Here is a 20,531-nt window from a genome sequence, read left to right on the forward strand (position 1 = left end):
TTTGGCCAGAGGTGACACCTCTGAAAGAATGAACAGGTGAGGGTATTGTCTTCCTGGATTCTAAATCCCCCAGCCTAAAGAGAGGAAGAGATTTTATGTAATAACAAATATTATAGCTGATGATAGTGAACTTGAACCTTTTTTGGGGAGGAAGGGCAGTTGCATTGATACATATATTCATTTATTTATTGTAGTAAAACTTATGTAACATAAAAAATTTATTATTTGAATCATGAAATGCACAGTTCAGTGGCATTAAGTATATTCACATTGTTGTGCAACCGCCACCGTCTATCTCCAGAACTTTTCTCATCTTCCCAAACTGAAACTGTCCCCATTAAACAGTAACTCTTGATTCTCCCCCTAGGCACTGGCAAACACCATTTTACTTTCTGTTTTTATGAATTTGACTATTCTAGATGCCTTGTATAAGTGGAATCAAGCCGAATTTGTCTTTTAAAAAAAGATTTGTTTGTTTGGCAGAGAGAGAGTGCATAAGCAGGGAGAGCAGCAGGCAGAGGGAGAGGGAGAAGCAGACACCCCACTAAGCAGGGAGCCCAGACATGGGCTCAATCCCAGCACTCTGGGATCATGACCTGAGCTGAAGGCAGATGCTTAACCAACAGAGCCACTCAGGCACCCCTTGTCTTTTTTTTCTTTTTTTAACATTTTTTATTTGTTTTGCTTTGTTTTTAATTTGAGAGAAAGAAAGTGTGTAAGCACAAGCAGGGGGAGGGGCAAGCAGATTCCCCTGAGCAGGGAGCCCCATGTTGGGCTCCATCCCAGGACACTGAGATCATGATGACCTGGCTGAAGTCAGATACCAGTTGAGCCACTCAGGTGCCCCTAGAATTTGTCTTCCGTGTTGTATTATATATCAGAATTTCCTTCCCTTTTTTTTTTTTTAAAGTTATATTCATTTAAGTAATCTTTACACCCAATATAGGGCTTAAACTTACAACCCCAAGTTTCATGCCAACTGAGCCAGTCAGGTACCCCATAATTTATGCCTTTTTAAGTCTCAGTAATACTCCATTGTATATATGTGTCACATTCTGTTTGTCTGTTCATCCATTCAGCAATAGACACTTGGATTGGTTTGCTTTCACCATTTGGCTGTTGTGAATAATGCTGCTATGAATATGATTGTACAAATATCTGTTCAAGTGCCTCTTCAGTTCTTTTGGATATATACCAGGAAGTGGAATTGCTGGATTAAATGGTAATTTTTCTTTAAAAATTAAGCATTTTTAAAACAGTGTAGGTTGCCTAGGTGGCTCATTTGGTTAAGCAACTGCCTTTGGCTCAGATCATGATCCTGGGATTGAGTTCCACATCAGGCTACCTGTTCAGCAGGGAGTCTGCTTCTCCCTCCGACCTTCATCATCTCATATTCTCTCTCTCTTATTCTCTCCCTCTCAAATAAACAAATAAAATATTTTTTTAAAGTGTAATTTTTAAAAGATTTTATTTGTTTATTTGAGAGAGAGAGAGAGAACATGAACAGGGGAAGGGGCAGAGGGATAGGGAAAAAGATTCTCGGACAGACTCCTCGTTGAGCATGGAGGCCATTGCAGGGCTTGATTCATGACCCCAAGAACATGACCTGAGCTGAAATCAAGAGTTGGATGCTTGGGGCACCTGGGTGGCTCAGTGGGTTAAGCCTCTGCCTTCGGCTCGGGTCATGATCCCAGGGTCCTGGGATCGAGCCCCACATCGGGCTCTCTGCTCAGTGGGGAGCCTGCTTCCCCACTCTCTCTCTGCCTGCCTCTCTGCCTGCTTGTGATCTCTGTCAAATAAATAAATAAAATCTTTAAAAAAAAAAAAAGAGTTGGATGCTTAACCAGCTGAGCCACCCAGGTGCCCCAACATGGTTTATTTATTTATTTTTTTAAGATTTTATTTATTTATTTGACAGAGAGAGAGACAGTGAGAGAGGGAACAGAAGCAGGGGGAGTGGGAGAGGCAGAAGCAGGCTCCCTGCTGAGCAGGGACCTGAGCCGAAGGCAGACGCTTAACAACTGAGCCCTCTAGGCACCCCTAATTTTTTAAACTTATAGTTACCATATGATTAACTGCCATACCTATTTCCATAGCTGCTGTACCGTCAATGAACAAAGGTTCTAATCTTCATATCCTCACCAACACTTGTTCTTTTTTCTGTTGTTTGTTTGTCCTTAAGCGTAGGAAGTTGTGTTTTTGATCTACATTTCCTCAGTGATTCGTGATACTGAACAACTTTTCATGTGCTTATTAGTGATTTGTCTCTTCTTTGGAGATGTAACTATTCAAGTCCTTGTCCGTTTTTAATAGATTTTCTCTTTGGTTTTGTTTTTCTCCTATACCATGGGTTGCTTTTCCCTGTGTTGATGGTGTTTGTTTGTTTTAAGATTTTATTTGTTATTTGACAGAGAAAGGGAGAAAGCACAAGCAGGGGGAGCAGCAGAAGGAGAGGGAGAAGCAGGTTACCCACCGAGCAGGGAGCCCAAAGTGAGGTTCAATCCCAGGACCGTGGGGATCATGACCTGAGCTGAAGGCAGACAGACGCTTAACCATCTGAGCTGCCCAGGTGCCCCGATGGTGTCCTTTGAGATACAAAAGTTTAAGATTTTGATGTAGTTTACTTTTCTCTTTTTCTTTTCTTTTTTTTTTAAGATTTTACTTATTTATTTATTTGTTAGAGAGAGCGAGCATGCACAAGTGGTCAGAGTGGCAGGCAGAGGAAGAAAGAGAAGCAGGCTCCCTGCAGAGCAAGGAGCCCAATGCAGGACTCAATCCCAGGATCATGGCCTGAGCCAAAGGCAGTGGCCTAACCAACTGAGCCACCCAGGTGTCCCTACTTTTTTCTCTTGTTGCCTGTGCTTTGGGTTTAATATCCAAGAAATCATTGCCAATTTCAATGTAAACCTTTTCTCCTGTGTTTTCTTTTAACAGCTTTACAGTTTTAGATCTTTGTTTATTTGATCTGTTTTAAGTTAATTTTGCATATGTTGTATGGTAAGGGCCCAACTTCATTCTTCTTCATGTGGATATCCAGTTGTCCCAGCACCAAGTGTTATTATTTTCTACTTAAGACTTGAATGGTCTTAACATCTTTGTCGAAATCAGTTGACCATGTATGGGAAGGTACATTTCTGTGCTATTGTGTTACTGTAGTCTATATGTCTGTCTCTATGTTAGTACCAATACTGTTTTGATTATCACAGCTTTGTGGTAAGTTCTGAAGTCAGGAAGTGTGAGTCCTCTAACTTTTTTTCATCTTTTTCAAGATTGTTTTGGCTGTTCATTGTCCCTTGAGATTCCATATGGATAGCATTAAATCTGTGTATTGCACTGCGTAGTATTGGCATCATAACAATATTAAGTTTTCTGATTGTGAACACAGATGTCTTTCCATTTATTGTGTCTTCTTAATTTCTTTCAGCAACATCTTATAGTTTTTAATGTACAAGTCTTGTTTCCTTCGTCAAGTTTATTCTCAAGTATTTTATTCTTTTTTTTTTTAAGATTTATTTATTTTAGAGAGGGGGCGGGGACAGAAGGAGAGAAAATCTCAAGCAGACCGATCACAGAACTCAATGCAGGACTAGGACTAGATCTTTTTTTTTTTTTTTAAAGATTTTATTTATTTATTTGACAGACAGAGATCACAAGTAGGCAGAGAGGCAGGCAGAGAGAGGAGGAAGCAGGCTCCCTGCTGAGCAGAGAGCCCGACGTGGGGCTCGATCCCAGGACCCTGGGATCATGACCTGAGCCGAAGGCAGAGGCTTTAACCCACTGAGCCACCCAGGCGCCCCTAGGACTAGATCTTATAATCCTAAGATCACAACCTGAGCTAAAACCAAGAGTTGGATATCTTACTCACGGGGTTCCACCCAGGCACCCTGATATTTTATTTTATTTATTTATTTACTTTTAAAGATTTTATTTATTTATTTGACAGACAGAGATCACAAGCAGGCAGAGAGACAGACAGAGAGAGGGGGAGAAGGAGGCCCCCCGCTGAGCAGAGAGCCCGATGTGGGGCTCGACCCCAGGACACTGGGATCATGACCTGAGCCAAAAGCAGAGGCTTTAACCTGCTGAGCCACCCGGGTGCCCCTATTTTATTTTATTTTATTTTTTAAATTTTACTTCATTTTATTTCATCTTTAAGATATTATTTATTTATTTGAGAGAAAGAGAAAGTGTGTTAGCGCACCAGAAAGGGGTAGGTTCAGAGGGAGAGAGAGAAGCAGACTCCCCACCAAGTAGGGAGTCCAACACAGAGCTTGATCCCAGGACCTCAGGATCATGACCTCAGCCAAAGGTTTGTGCTTAATTGACTGAATCACCCAGGTGTGCCCACTCCCAGCACGTTAGTCTTTTTTTTTTTTTTTTTTAGTGTGATTTTTTGTGATGATGGACTTTTTTTTTTTTTAAGATTTTATTTGTTTATTGACAGAGAGAGAGATCACAAGTAGGCAGAGAGGCAGGCAGAGAGAGAGAGAAGGAAGCAGGCTCCCCGCTGAGCAGAGAGCCTGATGTGGGGCTCAATCCCAGGACCCTGAGATCATGACCCGAGCTGAAGGCAGAGGCTTAACCCACTGAGCCACCCAGGTGCCCCCATTTTAGTCTTTATAATGCTATTATAAGTGGAATTATTTTAATTTCCTTTTTTTGTCATTCACTGTTAGTGTATGGTTAGTGTATAGAAAAACAATTATTTTCATGTGTTGATTTTGTATCCTTCATCTTTGCTGAATTTGATTATTCTAATAGCATTGTTGTGGCATCCTTAGAGTTTGCTACATATGGGATCATGTCATCTGTGGACAGAGATAGTTTTACCTATTCTTTTCCAATTTGGGTGCCCTTTATTTTTCTTGCCTAATTGCTTTGGCTAGAACTTTTAACACTCTGTCGAATAGAGTGGCAAACACAGGCATCTTTCTTGTTCTTGATCTTAGGAAAAGTTTTACAGTCTTTTACCATTGGGTATGATGTTAGTTATGGGCTTATCATATATGGCTTTTATTATGTTGAGATAATTTTTGTTTATTCCTACTTTGTTGAGTGTGACTGAGATGTAACTTAACATACCATACAATTCCCCAATTAAAGTGTTCAGTTCAGTGTTTTTCAGTATATTCACCGTGTCCTTACAGCTTTTATATCCCTGCTTATCTCAGACTGATTGGAGAATAGTTTTCAAGTGCATGAAGACTTGCTGGAAGGTATAAGGCTGTGTGTTTTTATTATTTTAGACATCAGACTTTTAGAAAAGACTTAATATCACCCATTGTTTGAAGAGTTGGGACTCATTTCTTTTGAACAGTGACTCAACTCCAGCATCATATGAATATGCAACTTAGGTTCCTGTGGAGTTGCTCTCTGTGTCATTGACACCTGCAGGTGACATGGCACCCAAGTGTGGGTATAAGATCTCCTCTGGGAGAGGAGGAGTTGACCTTAAGGTTTATGTAAAGGCTTGCAGACCTGGTAAACACTATCCCACCTATGGGGTAGAGAGTTTATAGGTAGGTGTTGAGGGCTGGCTGCTGGATGTGGAAATGGCTTCCCTAGTGCAGAAGCCTAAGCAACTTGTGTTTGAGTACATGTGCCTTAGTAGTTCCTTATTCCTATGGAAATTTATGGAATTAGACCCTTGTTGCTGGTGGCCAAGCTGGTTGACCTTCCCTATTTGCGTTAACCTTAAATGGCTAAGGGTTATCCAGGAAAAATGTGCTCTAAACACAAACCCTCATTTTAGTGTCAGGAAACCTGTATGGCAGGAATGGGATCACATGTGATATTAGGCAGGGACTCAGCCCTTCCAAACAGGGCAGGATGAGTGGGCTGACATCCAAGTCAGGGAAACCCCTGGCTATGTTGTACATGATTATTTAGACTGATGACTGCAGAGCAGTTAAGGTTGTTTGCTGCTTGGTCAGTCAAGGCATTAAGAAAATGAAGACTGGGGCGCCTGGGTGGCTCAGTGGGTTAAAGCCTCTGCCTTTGGCTTAGGTCATGATCCCAGGGTCCTGGGATCAAACCCCGCATCGGGCTCTCTGCTCAGCACGGAGCCTGCTTTCCTTCCTCTCTCTCTGCCTGCCTCTCTACCTGCTTGTGATCTCTGTCAAATAAATAAATAAAATCTTAAAAAAAAAAAGAGAGAGAGAGAATGAAGACCAGCTTGTGGCAGCCTCTACCAAGTGAAGTAAGGAAGCTGATTATTTGGGCTGCTGTTTTTTCTGGGGAAAAGTACATGTTTTAATCTAATAAGAATCCTGCCAGCGGGCTTACACTGATTCTGCCCCTGATGCTTCTTCAAGGTCCATTTTTGGCAGGAGTTCAGGCAGTTTGAAAGTCTCAGTCCTTTGAACCTTGCAAGCCCCTCTTTGAAGTGCTGTTCCTTTCCCTTCCCTCCTCTTTCCCCTAACTCCTGCAGGCCAAGTTTCCAGGGTCATGTGTTGGTCCGTGTCATCCTGGTTCCTGCCAGCATGATGGGGTAGCTTAATGGGGTTTCAGAGGAAGATGTGTGGGTCAGAGCCTTCCTGCTGCTGCTCTCCCAAAAGGCAGTGGCACAGCCAGCCAGAGAAGGGAAAAGGGTGTTTGCTGTAGATGAAGGACTTGCAGAGACAGGAGTGCCATGTTGTCGGAACTCAGGTAGTGTTAGGAAACAGGTACATAGGTGCATGGAGCATGTCGGGGAAAGAGTAATAATCCAAGATGGGGACATGTATGTGGAAGTATTCCTTGCAGAATCATTTACAACAGGCAACAGTTGGAATGTAAATGTGCAGCCACTTGGAAATGGTCGAAAGAAGGCAACCCTGTGTTAAAAAACATTTTTGTGTGGGGACGCCTGGGTGGTTCAGTCGGTTAAATGTCTGCTTTTGGCTCAGGTCATGATTCCAGGGTCCTGGAGTCAAGTCCTGTGTCAGGAGGTTGGCTTCTCTCTCTCCCTCTACCTCTTCCCCTGGTTGCGCTCTCTCTCATGCTCTTTCTCTGTCAAATAAATAAATAAAATCTTAAACACTTTTTTTTTGTGTGTATGGTTAAATATATATTACATGAAGTTGACCATTTTCACTATCTTAAAGTATAAGTTTAGTGGCCTTAAGTACATTTGGTTTTTATGCAACCATAAAGTTATATCTCAGCCCTCTTGGTTGGTGTTTTTAGTATTCTGAGCTTCTCAACTACGTGTTGGCACTCACAGATGGTTAATATCAGCCATCATGTGTGGGTTTTTCCTGTTGTACTGTTAGAAGGTAATGACCTATTTCTCTTAGTTCTAGGGGAAAGACCTCACTATTTCCTTGCACAGTACAAGCAGACTAAAAAACTCTGTTCATTTCCTTTTCTGGCCTTCCTACTCATGAATTCCACTGAGACATCTTTGACCGAGGTACACAGCATGGGCCCTGCTTTGCTGTGGATAACTTAGGTGTTTAGATACCTGGGTGGGAGGAGTGGGGGTAGGGGGATCCTTAGGACTTAAGGACACCCTGCCTCAACATTGGATGATCAGGGAGGCCAGTGGTGAGTGCATGTATTAGGTTACGTTAGTGAGTTTGGAGATACCCAGAGAAGAACCCTGGGGTCTTGATGATTCTATACAGACCCAATCTGGCTGTATTTTTTCCATGTCTTGGTCCTTGCTGAATAGTGGCTTATCCCCGTGGGCTTGATCTTGCGTCGTTCTGCCAAGCACTACATAGGATTCAAATACTTACTTTAGGTACTTCTTGAGGATAGATTCCGCTGCGTTAGTTGGAGCCAGAAACCAAGGGACTGGAAACAGTGATTTCAGGAAACTTTCATCTGAAACTGAAGTTCCTGGTTACAGATACTACCTCTTGTTTCTCCAGCTACTTAAGGCATTTAGATGATTTTTTAGATTTTCATTAGAAAATCAAAATATGAAGGGTCTCCAAGAACTGTGTTAAGAGTCTTATATTCATTGCTTTTCTTGTTTTTCTTTTACCAAGGAATGTTTTAGAAGGGAGATGCGTAATCATTTGCTAACCAAATTTTTGTGTGTGTGATTTTTTGAAGGTACATGGGAATAGGACTCTCAGCTCAAGGCGTCAACATGAACAGACTTCCTGGTGAGTCATTGGTTAAGAGAATATTTGTTCTGCTCTTCTGATCCATTCTGTGATGAGAATCATGGTGGCAGCTAAGAGGTTGGAGACTATCTTACCTAAAGCCAAGTCATTGGATGGAAAATCCTAAAACATGGCCATGGCTGGTATGGGCTGGTATGGGGTTCCATACCAAAAATTATGGTATGGTATGGGCTTCCATTCCAAAAATTAATTGGAATTTGAACTGTTGGCAGTCAAAACCAACCCGAGCTTGCTCCTAGTGGAGATACGCCTTAGAAGCCCTCACTCCCATTGGCATTTGACCATCCTGGGACTCTGGCATATATGGAGAAGGAGACTGCTGCCAACTCTGGCTTCTTTGTTACTTTACCATTATTAAGAATCGGTTTTTAAGTGGCCTCCCATCTGGAACGTGGTTGAGGCAATTTTTTAATGAATATGAAGTATGTAAGACTTGGGTTTGCAGTCAGTAACCTCAGATTTGTGGAATGCTCTGGGCCCTGCACATGGTCCTCCGATACTACCCAGGCACCCTTTCAACCACTTGGGCTATGTACAGTTGAAGGGATAGAAACCTCCATCAGAAGATGGTCCGAAGTCCATCTGTTCCTTCAGTGGCCTAAGTGACATGGTGCAAGCCCCTGGCATTGACATGAAGGCAGGCAAAGTCTCTGTGTCTCTGCCCTGGTTCTCTCTACTTTTTGTGCCCCAGACACCGAGAGAAGGCAGCTGCCTTTTTCCAAAGAGAGAGCAACACTTAAATGTTACATCTTTTCCCATCTATGTTTAATATAAGACACAGATATCTTTTTTCTAATTGACCAATTTCAAGAACTTGAAATCTAGACTTGCTCAGGATTCACCTACTTGTAAGGAGTCTGAAATGTTTTGGCTTTGATCTCAGGGAAAACTGGCCTTTAGTTATTAATCAGGATGTGTGTGGCATATTGACTTCTTTGTGTAACATGTGGCTATAATCCCCCCCCCCCCAAGATTTTATTTATTTATTTGAGAGAGAGAGAGAATGCCTGCAAAGCAGGGAGAAGGCGCAGAGGGGGAAGAAGAGGGACAAGGGGCTTGATCTCAAAACCCTGAGATCATGGAGCTGAACTCAAGAGTCAGTGGCTTACCCAACTGAGCCACTTGGATGCCCCTTAATCTTTTTCTTATGCCAAATGTGCTCTTTGAACTTTTGTACTGCTTTGGTGGCAGGGAAGAAGAGGCTTATTATGTAGAAGTAACTGTTATAATCTGTTATTAACTGTCACTTTAAGCAAACTTGAACATTGGTTAAATGAATTTTTATTAATCTACAGAAAAGAATACTATGCAGCCATGAAAAGAATGAGGAGGTTCTTTAGGTACTGATTTAGAGTAATCTCTAGAGTGTATTGTTAAGTGGAAAATATAAGGCGTAGAACAGTGTATGATATGCTATGACGTGTGTAAAAATTAAAAAGGCAAATTGAGCATATCTGTACCTGCTTATGCATGCATTGAACATCTTTGGAAATCTATAGAAAAACTTGTAATATCAGCTATCCCTTGGGAAGTGATAGGGTGACTAGGGATAAGACTGGGAAAGAAATTTTTCACTTTCAAAATCTTCACATTTTCTTTCTTGTGAATATATTATTTGTTTAAAAAGTCTAAGTAGAATTAAAATAAGCAAAAGCAGATGCCCTTGTATCAAGAAGTCCTCACATCTATCAGATGGATTTGGAATACAGCTTTTTACCATGCACTAGGCTTGGTATTCTAAGTTTCACTGCTCATCCTTCTTTAGTAAGAACCGTTTTTTGCATTGCTCATTTGGTTTGAGATCCATGGAGTGGAGCAGATGAGGTGGGAGGGGGAGGTTCAAGGTCTACCTGGTCTGACCTGAGTCTCTTTGAGATAGAGCCATTTGGAACCACATCTGTTTGCCTCACTCATAAGATGGAGTTTTTGACTCCCTCTGCACCAGTTGGAGGCCAGCTGCTGGTCATGTGCCTTGATATTGAGAATGTAATATTGTGGGGAAGTGCATTTGGGGCCCTTATGCAGTTAGACCCTGTCTAGGCCCAAGATGTGGGCCTATAGGAGAAGGGGCTTGGAGACAGTAGATGAGGTGTTGGTCCCCACACTAATGTATCTGGAGAGTTGGCACCTTTTTTTACGTCCTGAGTGGTGCGTCTCTTGTTTGGCAGGAGAAAAGGGCCCCTTTGGGAGTTACACCTATTCTCATTTCACTCTGGCTGCCGGCTCTGAGGGCTTTTATTCCTGTCATTTCTTTCTTTCTTTCTTTCTTTCTTTCTTTCTTTCTTTCTTTCTTTCTTTCTTTCTTTTTTAAATAAAGATTTTATTTATTTATTTGACAGAAATCACAAGTAGGCAGAGAGGGGGAAGCAGGCTCCCCGCTGAGCAGAGAGCCCAATGCGGGGCTCGATCCCAGGACCCTGAGATCATGACCTGTGCCGAAGGCAGAGGCTTTAACCCACTGAGCCACCCAGGTGCCCCCCCCCATCTTCCTGTCATTTCTGATAATCTCCCTGATTATTCCTTAAGGTAGAAAGTAGGAATCAGGGGTGTCTAGGTGGCTCAGTTGTTAAGTATCTGCCTTTGGCTCGGGTCGTGGTCCCAGGATCCTGGAATTGAGCCCCACATCGGGCTACCTGCTTGATGGGAAGCCTGCTTCTCCCCCTTCACCGCTCCCCACTTGTGTTCCCTCTCTTACTGTGTCTCTCTGTCAAATAAATAAGTAAAAATCTTAAGAAAAGAAAAAAAAGTAGGAATCAGTTTGCAGATAGATAGGGATTCTCTCTAGGAAGGATGGATGCCTCTGGCTTTCCCAGGAGACAGGACTGGCTGAATGGCTGAAAAGACCTAGCACAAGATAGATGTAGGGGTAGAGGGAAGACGTTTTTCTTAGGAATGATGGTGGGCTTGTTTATCCCAATGCTGGATTTGGAAGATCAGAATCCCCTTTGGCACTTTTCATTTTCTGGGATTGCTTTTTTTGGTATGTGTACATACATATGCAGGGGGTGGAGGTACACATTATCCAAAACTGAAAGTATCATCGTTCGTAACAATTGGACCTGAAGCTACTAGCATGTATTCCACTGGGGACATGAGATGGAGGATGGCAGCAGCTAAAGCCTTTCTGGCTGTGGCTTCTGATTTCCAAGAGACCCTTGGTTGTGATGAAGGCTATTGGCACTGTTAGGATATATGGTTGGTGGGAGGTGAGTGATGATGGTAGCCTAGTCTGGGTCTAGAATTTGAGACTTTGGTGTTAACTTCAGGTGAGATAATTGAGTGTTGATGTATCTTCTTGATAGATACTGTTGTGTCTGAGGGAGAGTGGTGGTTACTGTGGGTTTACAGGGGTGTTCTGGCTTGGTGTTGAGAGACATACAGGAGTTTGTCAGGTGGGTCTGTGTGGTGGTACAGTAAGGCCTGTGAGTAGGTCTGTAAGTTGTCTTGTGTGATGGGATGCCAGTCAGAATGACCCAGTTGAAGGAAGAGTCTTATGTTCCATTCCAAGGGGCATGGACTTGTGCTCGCTTCGGCAGCACATATACCAAGGGGCATGGACTTCTTTATTTAAGCAGTGGGGATTGCAGGAGTGTTCTGAACGTAGGCAAAATGTGATCAGATTTGCTAATAAGTAACTAGTTCAAGAGTGAACTGTTGTAGAGGAGACCTTCCAGAGGGGGTGGAGGCTAAGCTGGGCAGCCTGGGCAGTAGGAATCATAAGAACTTAGACATGTGATGGAACTTCGGAAGGTGATAGATTTTGGTTAAAAAAAGGACTCCTTTCCGTATTTTGAAATACTTAACTGGAAGCATTTCATCATAAGTGGACAGTTATATTTATATGTGCCTTATGGGTGTATATTGAGATAACTCAGTATTATCTTGTGTAGTTAAGAAGAATCCTGCTAGGTCATTGGGAGGAGTTCCTTATTTTCATGACTGTGTATGTAGATTACTTTTGATTTGTAAGTTTAAAAAAACTTGTCAGCGAATCTATCAGGGCCAGCTGGGCTTTTGGGGAGGACATTTTAAAGACTTTCCCTTCCCTTCTTGTTAGCTTGTTCAAGTAAGTTCATTCTTGTGGCATCACTTTCCGTATATTCTGCTTAGGCCATCGGATTCTCTTTATGGGAAAATGGCTCTAATTAATATTGTCAAAACAAAACAAAACAAAAAAAAAGCAGGGGGGGCTCCTTGCTGGTCAGTTAGTAGAGCACTTGACTCTTTTTTAAAAAATATTTATTTATTTATTTGACAGACAGAGATTACAGGTAGGCAGAGAGGCAGAGAGAGAGAGAGAGAGAGAGAGAGAGAGAGAGAGGAGGAAGCAGGCTCCCCACTGACTAGCGAGCCTGAAGCGGGGTTCGGCCCCAGGACCCTGGAATCATGACCTCAGCCAAAGGCAGAGGCTTTAACCCACTGAGCCACCCAGGCGCCCCGAACACATGACTCTTGATCTCGGGGTCATGAGTTCAAGCCTCATGTGGGGTGTAGAGATTACTCTTAAATAAATAAAACATTTTTTTTTTAAAGATTTACTTATTTGAGAGAGAGAAGGAGAGTGTGGGGGAAGGGCAGAAGGTGAGGAAATGGGAGAAAAATCTTAAACAAACTCTCTGCTGACCAGACCATAAGATTCACCCCTTTATAGTATGCATTTCAGTGATTTTTTTTTTAAATATTTTATTTATTTATTTGACAGAGAGAAATCACAAGTAGATGGAGAGGCAGGCAGAGAGAGAGAGAGGGAAGCAGGCTCTCTGCTGAGGAGAGAGCCCGATGCGGGACTCGATCCCAGGACTCTGAGATCATGACCTGAGCCGAAGGCAGCGGCTTAACCCACTGAGCCACCCAGGCGCCCCATTTCAGTGATTTTAATGTACTCACAGAGTTGTGCTACCATCACCTCTATCTAGTTCCAGAACATTTTCATCACCCCAAAGAGAAGCCCCATACCCATTAGCAATCATTCTCTTATTCTCCTTCCCTGCAGCCCCTGGAAACCACTAATCTACTTTCTGTCTCCATGGATTTTCCTTTTCCTGGACATTTCATATCAGTGGAGTCATACAGCAGGTGTTATATTTGCATACCGCTTCTTTCACTTAGCGTAATGTTCTGAGCTTCATCTAAGTTGTAGTGTGTATTAGAACTTCGCTTCTTCTTATGGCCAGATAATATTCTGTTATATGGGTATATCACATTTTGCTTACCCATGTGTCTGTTGGTGAGTATTTGGATTTTTTTTTAAAGATTTTATTTATTTGACACAGAGAGAGCAAGCGAGTGAGAGAGACAGAGCAAGCACAGGCAGGGGGAACGGCAGGTAGAGGAGAAGCAGGCTCTCTGCTGAGCAGGGAACCCAATAGAGGGCTTGATCCCCCGACCCTGGGATCATGACCTGAGTCAAAGGCAGATGCTTAACCCACTGAGCCACCCAGGCACCCTGTTTTCTTTTTTTTAAAAGAATATTTGGATTGTTTCTACTTTTTGACTGTTATGATTTATGCTGTAAACATTTGTGTACAAGTTTTTGTGTGGACACATGTCTCATTTCATTTGGTTGTATACCTAGGAGTGGAATTGCTGGGTCATGTGGTAACAAATTTTATTTAGGGTTTTGATCCATTTAATTTTTATGGTGTGAGGTAAGGATCCAACTTCATTCATTTGCCTGTGGCTGCCCAATTGTCCTGGCATCAGTTGTTGAAAAAACTATTTTTTCCTTACTGAATGATCTTGGTACCTGTGTTGAAAATCATTTGAGCCAAAGATGTATGGATTTTTTTTTTCTAGATTCTCAATTCTATTCCATTGATCTATATATTTGTCCTTGCCTATACCATACTGTCTTGATTACTGTTGCTTTGTAGTAAGTTTTGAAATTGGGAAGTGTGAGTCCTTGAACTTTTTTCTTCTTTTTCAGGATTGCTCTGACTCTTCCGGTTCCCTTGCAATTCCATATGAATTTTAGAATCAGCTTGTTAATTACTATAAAGAAATCAGGTGGGATTTTAATGGATTGCACTGAATCTGTAGATCAGTTTGGGAAGTATTGTCATTCTAATAATGTTAAATCTTCTGGTCCATGAATGTGAAATGTTTTTCCATTTGTTTAGATCTTCTTTAATTTCCTTCAGCAGGGGTGCCTGCGTGGCTCAGTCATTAAGCATCTGTCTTTGGCTCAGGTCATGATCCTAGGGTCCTGGGATCGAACCCATCTCCAGCTCCCTGCTCGGCGGGAAGCCTGCTTCTCCCTCCCCCACTCCCCTTTCTGGTGTTCCCTCTCTCGTTGTGTGTCTCTCTCTGTCAAAAATAAATAAAATCTTTTAAAAAGAATAAAGATAGGTGTTTATTGTTACATATTTTCTCTAAGTACTACTTTATGCCTCAATTTTTTTTTAAAGATTTTATTTATTTATTTGAGAGAAAGATAGTAAGGGAGCACATGTAGTGGGAGGGGCAGAGGGAGAGGGAGAAACAGACTCCTTGCTGAGTAGGGAGCCCTATGCAGCCCTATGCAATCTCAGGATACAGGGATCATGACCTGAGCCAAAGGCAGATGCTTAAGTGACTAAGCCACCCCTGTGCCCCTCACAAAAAAAATTTTTTTTTTTTTTAAAGATTTTATTTATTTATTTGACAGAGAGAGATCACAAGTAGGCATAGAGGCAGGCAGAGAGAGAGGAAGGAAAGCAGGCTCCCTGCTGAGCAGAGGGCCCGATGCGGGACTCGATCCCAGGACCCTGAGATCGTGACCTGAGCCGAAGGCAGCGGCTTAACACACTGAGCCACCCAGGCGCCCCTCACAAAAATTTTTTAAATTAATTTATTTGAGAGAGAGAAGAGAAAGAGAGTGCATGTGGGGGAAGGGCAGAGGAAGAAAGAGTCTTAAGTAGACCTCACGGTGAGTGTGGAGCCTGACTTGGGGCTCAGTCTCGCAACCCTCAGATCATGACCTGAGCCAAAACCAAGAGACAGATGCTTAACCAGCTATGCCACCCTAGTGCCCTCTCTTTTTATGAATTTGATATGCTGTTTTAGTTTGAGCTTTTCATTTTAAGATAGTTATTATATTCTTTATTCTTGTTCTTCCTGACCCAGATTGTATTTAAGACAATAGAATGCTTGAATAATTTTCACATGATCGGGCACTATTTGTTTAATTGGCTGAGCCTAGCCTTTTTCCATCATGACCAGTAATATGATGTGGTCTGTACTTTGAAAAAGTTTGCTTAAAAAAAAAAAAAGAAAAAGTTTGCTTAATGCTCGTTTATACTCTAGCACATCAGGTTTTGTGAAATATGTAGGTACAGAGTTTGTTCCCAGTCCACCATCGAGTTTTCTGTACATTTGTTTTTTCTTATTCATTTATATATCAGTCTATTTTTATGAATTTGTTATTAGAGGGTAAAAGAAATTTTGAAAATAATGTCACCTGCAATCTTGTGCTTAAGGGCTGAGGGCTTCAGGTTGGAGGGTTTAAGCAGCTTTGCGCCTGATGGTTGTTACTGGGTCAGGGAGACAGTGGGTTGGGTGTTACAGGGAGCCACTGAGGGATTTAAGTGGTGGTGTGATCTGTCCAGGTTGGAGGGGACAGGAGCAGGTGCAAGGTTGCCAGTTAGGGACTGTCTCGGCGGTCCAGAAGAGCATGGTGGTATCTGGGATTCGAGAGATGGGGAGGACAGGCCCTGTGGAAGTAGTTCATCCAGCTTGGTATCTTCTGAGTAGTAGGTGAACAGACTGCAAACTACTATGTTGTGCTTATAGGATTTTGCTGATAATTTGTTTTTAGAATCCTTTTATTAATAAAATGGCCTGGTGATGGCCATTTTAGATGCCAAGTCTCAGTGTCATTCAGAGCAAGTAGAAGAGTGTAAATCGAACCGCCCTTGTCCGAGTGACTCTAAGAAGAAGGTAACTTGGGAAGTCTAGCCTTGGCCTGCCCAGGTGCTGCTGCAAGAAGTACCTGGTCTTTGGCTTAGTCCAGCCTTTCACAGGTCCCTGAAGAGAAACTTACGAGAAAGGAGAGGCCCAAGTGTAGAACTGAAGCCCCTTTTCTTATAGTTCCTGATCTGGTTGAGTGAAACCAGTATCAACAGAAGATGGACTTGACTGAGAGAGAGCCTCCACCCCTCTCTACTTCTTGACTGTAGGAGATAACCTCTGTCTGTCATACACACGCGAGCGCCTGCACACACACACACACACACACACACACACACACACACACACACACACACACACACACAGAGTCCCCTCACCCCACCCCACCCTTCTTTTCTCCTCTGCCAGGGGCTGCTGGTTTCTCTGGTTGCTTGCATCTTGTTGCTGAGTAGACCTTATGGTAGCTGCGTGAAGTAGGTGTGGAGGCGGTAGAGGCAGTTCTCTCTTTCTTTGAGGGGCCCCAAGACACTGTGGCCTGTGAATGGTTGACTGTACATTGCCAAGGCCTGAAAGTGCAGTTGAAGGGCAGCTTGTGAGCCATCCAGGCAGTTATACAACTCACTTCTCTGGCTCTTCTCTGTCTTTGAGCAGGTCATATCTCCTGAAACCTCAGTGCTTTGTTTACAGTCCAGCACACAGTGAACCTGCTTGCCTCAAACTAAGTTTATCCGACTGCAAAACCCAGATCCTCCTGCTTTCCTTGTGTCCACTGACAGTTGCTGTTCACCCAGCCCCCAGGTGGCACTCTTTAGACTAATCTTCACCCTGTCCCTTTCCACATCCATCCCATGGTTCTGCCGCTCTCCAAGTATGTCTTTAATCTGGTCCCCTTCTCTGTCCTTACTGTCATTACCTCCCCATTGGGCTCTTTCCATGGCCTCCTGATTCATTGCTCTATCTCAGGTCTCTGCTCTCTACTTCCTGTCCCTTGCCTGTCTGCCAGGGACACAGGCCTGTAAGCCTTGCTTGGCATCTTCTGCCCTCTCTACCCTCCACAGGGGCTGCACACCAGCATGTTTGTGAGGCCCAAGATAGACTGCAGACATTCTCTGCTCTGCCTCTTCATAGGTGCCCTTCTTACTGTGGGGGTATCCTTCCTGCTTATGTCCCCCTGTGTAATACCGCCTAACTCTTTTGGTTCTGACCACATTTCTCTCATGACATTTACCTCTCTGCCTTGTGTGACTTATTCATATTTACCCAACGATACCCTCACTGGGACTTGGACCACATCTTTTTATCACCACGCTTCCAGAGCGAGTATAATGCCCGTGGGCTCTTTCTGCATCTTGCTGAGCTCTGCCTTACTACTGTGGCTTCAGTAAACCAAGTGTGGTTTTGGAACCATTCCTGAGTCAGGTCCCTGCTGGCCTGCAGCCTGCACTTGGCTGGGAGATGCCTTTATTTGGATGGTAGCTTCCCTACTCTGCCCTAACTATTGTGGCACTGATTGTGCATGGGGGCTCTGCTGCCACCTTCTACCTGAAAGAGGAGTGACCGTCCCCCCTTCTCTGTTTGTTAGGGCTCAGTGTCGTTGAATCAGCTCTGGGCTCACATTTAGTCATGTGAGGAAACACATCTTTAGGGTTGTGGTCAGCTTGTGGAGCAGTATGTAGCTCAGTGCTTAAGAGCATGGACTCTGGAGCCACACGGTCTGCATTTGCATCCTGGCAGCTGTGTTACCTGAGGTAAGTTACTTAACTGTTCTGTGCCTCTCTTTTCCCCATCTGTAAAATGGAAACGATACTTGTATGTAACTCACATATGGAATGGCTTTGAGAATTTAGTGAGGTCCTGTATAGTGATTAGAAGAGTATCTAATAAAAAAGGGGTATATACATGTTAGCTTTTGTTGTAATTGAGAAAAAGTGTTTTTTCTAACTGTGGAAGGAAGAACCTATACATTTGAAGTACTTAAGTAAATAAATAAATACAGTTTTTTAAAAGATTTTATTTATTTATTTGTCAGAGAGAGAGAGGGAGAGCAAGTGAGCACAGGCAGACAGAGAGGCAGGCAGAGGCAGAGGGAGAAGCAGGCTCCCTGCCGAGCAAGGAGCTTGATGTGGGACTCGATCCCAGGACGCTGGGATCATGAGCTGAGCTGAAGTCAGCCGCTTAATCAACTGAGCCACCCCTCATTCCTAAATAAATACAGTTCTTTTATGAATGTGTATCAGAGTGGAGTTAGATGTAATTGAAACTACATTTTGTTTCCAGTGCTTGTGTTTTCTGTATTTGAGTAGCCATGTTAGTATATGTTAACTGGAGTTGAGTTATGGAGGATGAAGATGGCATAGCAAACAAACAGGATGTTGATGTTTCAAGTGTTTTCTTGTAGGTTTTCCTGTACTAGCTCCGCAAGGACGTCTTTGCTTCTGGGGCTGTCAGGAGCAGGGTGTAGCCACTCTTGGGGTCTCACTTGGTCCTGGGAGCAGACAAGAACAGAGTACCTTCAGTATGAGGCTGGTGGTCAGACTTTCCAAGGAACATCTGGGCCTGTCTCAGCTTGCACAGTCAGAAGTTTCTGCATGGTCAGAAGTTTTGAGGTTTACCTTTTGTAAGGTGTTTTTGACCTCCATTAAATGTGAAACCAAGGAGCACATGTGGTCCAAAATAAGAATGTCAGAATTCATGGACAAACGGCTTGAAAGCAGGGCAGATAGTCTACAGACAGGTGAGTGCCCTCAGCCCGACCCTCCCATCCCTGAGCTGGCAGCGAGCAGTGTGGGCTGCGATCCCTGGATTGAGGAAGCAGGGGGAAAAGTCAGAGGCGTGGACAGAGGGAGGGATTTGGGCTTCTCCTAATCTTGAGGGCTTTGAAGGGGTTGAGGATAAGACAGATTCTCCTTTTGTGCCTCGAACCTCAGAGAGGGCCAGGGAGATTCAAGCTGTGTGGATTGGTAGCCCCGTCTGCCTCAGAGCTGGGTAGCTGGTAATTTCCTCTTTGCCATTTCTGTGCAGGAGGCAGCTGTTGTCTTAGTGTGGCATGTATGACCTTAATTACTACAACCCCTCAGGAGAACCCTTGAAGCAAACTTCCTTCATACTGTCGGAAAAGAAGCAGCTCCACAGCTGAGGACTGGGGGTTGAGGGATGCGTATCTCCTGAAGCAGATGGCACCTCGCAACTAGACACTGGTAGGGGGTGAGAGGGTAGTAAGGGAACTGTCTGCCTTGCTCCCACAGGATGGTCATGTTCAAGTGAACATCTCTTCCTCCCCCTAGAACTTACTTTAATTAAGCCTACCCTGAATGGTCTGTTAGGGGCATGCCCCCAGGAGTGTTTGTGTCCTGATCTCGGGCTAGGGCCTGCTTCCACTGGGTGGGACAGATTCTACAAATAGCCGGTATTTCTCATTTGCATGTGCCATGGGAGAAGCATAGCAGATAGCAGAGATGAGGGAAATGACCTGGCTGGGAGTGGAGGGAAAGATAACCCGGGTTCCACTAGGATGTCCAGAGCAGATGGTGGTTTGGCAGTTGGGGCCCAAAGGCCAGGTATCTGTTTGGAATCCCTGGTGGTTCCCGTGGTAGTTAATGGTGCCGGTGCCACAGGAGCCGCCGTGGTCCCTGCGGTGCAGCTTGTTTCATGTGAGAGGCCCTCTGTTCCCGGGCTCCCCCTCCCTGGGGCAGCAATGTGCTGGGCCTTGTAGCCAGCTGAGTCCTGGTCCTTTTCTGTGGACCTCTTCCCTTAGCCACAGGGAGACCTGTATTACCTTAACATATCAAGACAGCTTGGCAGCCTTGTGAAGTGAGGCAACTCAAGTCAGGCATGGAAATTATTATTCCTGGTCCTGGAGATTTCTTGTCTATAGTATCCTATTTTCTTCTTCCAAACACCAGCTCCCACTTCTGTAGCAGAGGTGAAAATTCTCAATTTAAGACTGTTTTGCAGGACAAGTTAAGTCTTTTGAGGTAAGAGGTTTCATCAACAGCAGAAGGGCCAGTTCTGAAACCTGAGTTTGTCAGTCTCTGAAAACAGAGATTCTCAAGTGTCCTCTGGTATGGTTGCAGGCTGGGGTCACCTCAGGGTGGAGCTGAGTGGGGACTAGTTACTGCTCAATACCTTGCTTCCCTCGTGCTGGGCAGGAGTCTGTATCTAGGTGTCCTGGAAATACTGCACCACCATACCTGGGCCTCCTCTGGGGAAGGGTTTTACGCATGCCCATCTCTCAGGATCTGGCAGTGTGTGCGAAGTCACAGGCCCCTGCACTATTGGGGATCACCCATCCACCGACTTTCCCAGAGGCTCAGAAGGAGCTCACTGGAGACAAGGAAAAGGCAAACCCAACTCTAGAGGAGAGATACAAAGGCCTAGGGGTTGAGATTGCCTCTCAGTTTTGTGGGACAGTGCCACCCCTTTCCTTAGCCTGATTCAGCATGGGTGACAGACCGAGTCTGTCCTGTGGGAGCCTGAGGTAAAGGCAGGTAGCACTGTTAGATATGGCAGATGCTACTTGAGCCATGT

General features: G+C 43.9%; 1 protein-coding gene across 4 annotated transcripts in view; it reads left to right on the plus strand.

The window, feature by feature from the left end:
• RANBP10 (RAN binding protein 10) overlaps positions 1-20,531 on the plus strand; it is a 70,120-nt gene that overhangs the window by 18,675 nt on the left and 30,914 nt on the right. For 3 of the 4 annotated variants that reach the window (XM_082711791.1, XM_082711792.1, XM_082711793.1), the window contains one exon: positions 8,044-8,096. In XM_082711791.1, the coding sequence (XP_082567917.1) occupies positions 8,044-8,096 (53 nt within the window). Of the gene's footprint in view, positions 1-8,043; positions 8,097-14,043; positions 14,124-20,531 lie in introns of all 4 variants that reach the window. The other variant, XM_082711794.1, reaches the window with a different exon arrangement.

This window comes from Mustela nivalis (genome assembly GCF_964662115.1).
Source record: "Mustela nivalis genome assembly, chromosome: 18".
NCBI classification, from domain to species: Eukaryota; Metazoa; Chordata; class Mammalia; order Carnivora; family Mustelidae; genus Mustela; species Mustela nivalis.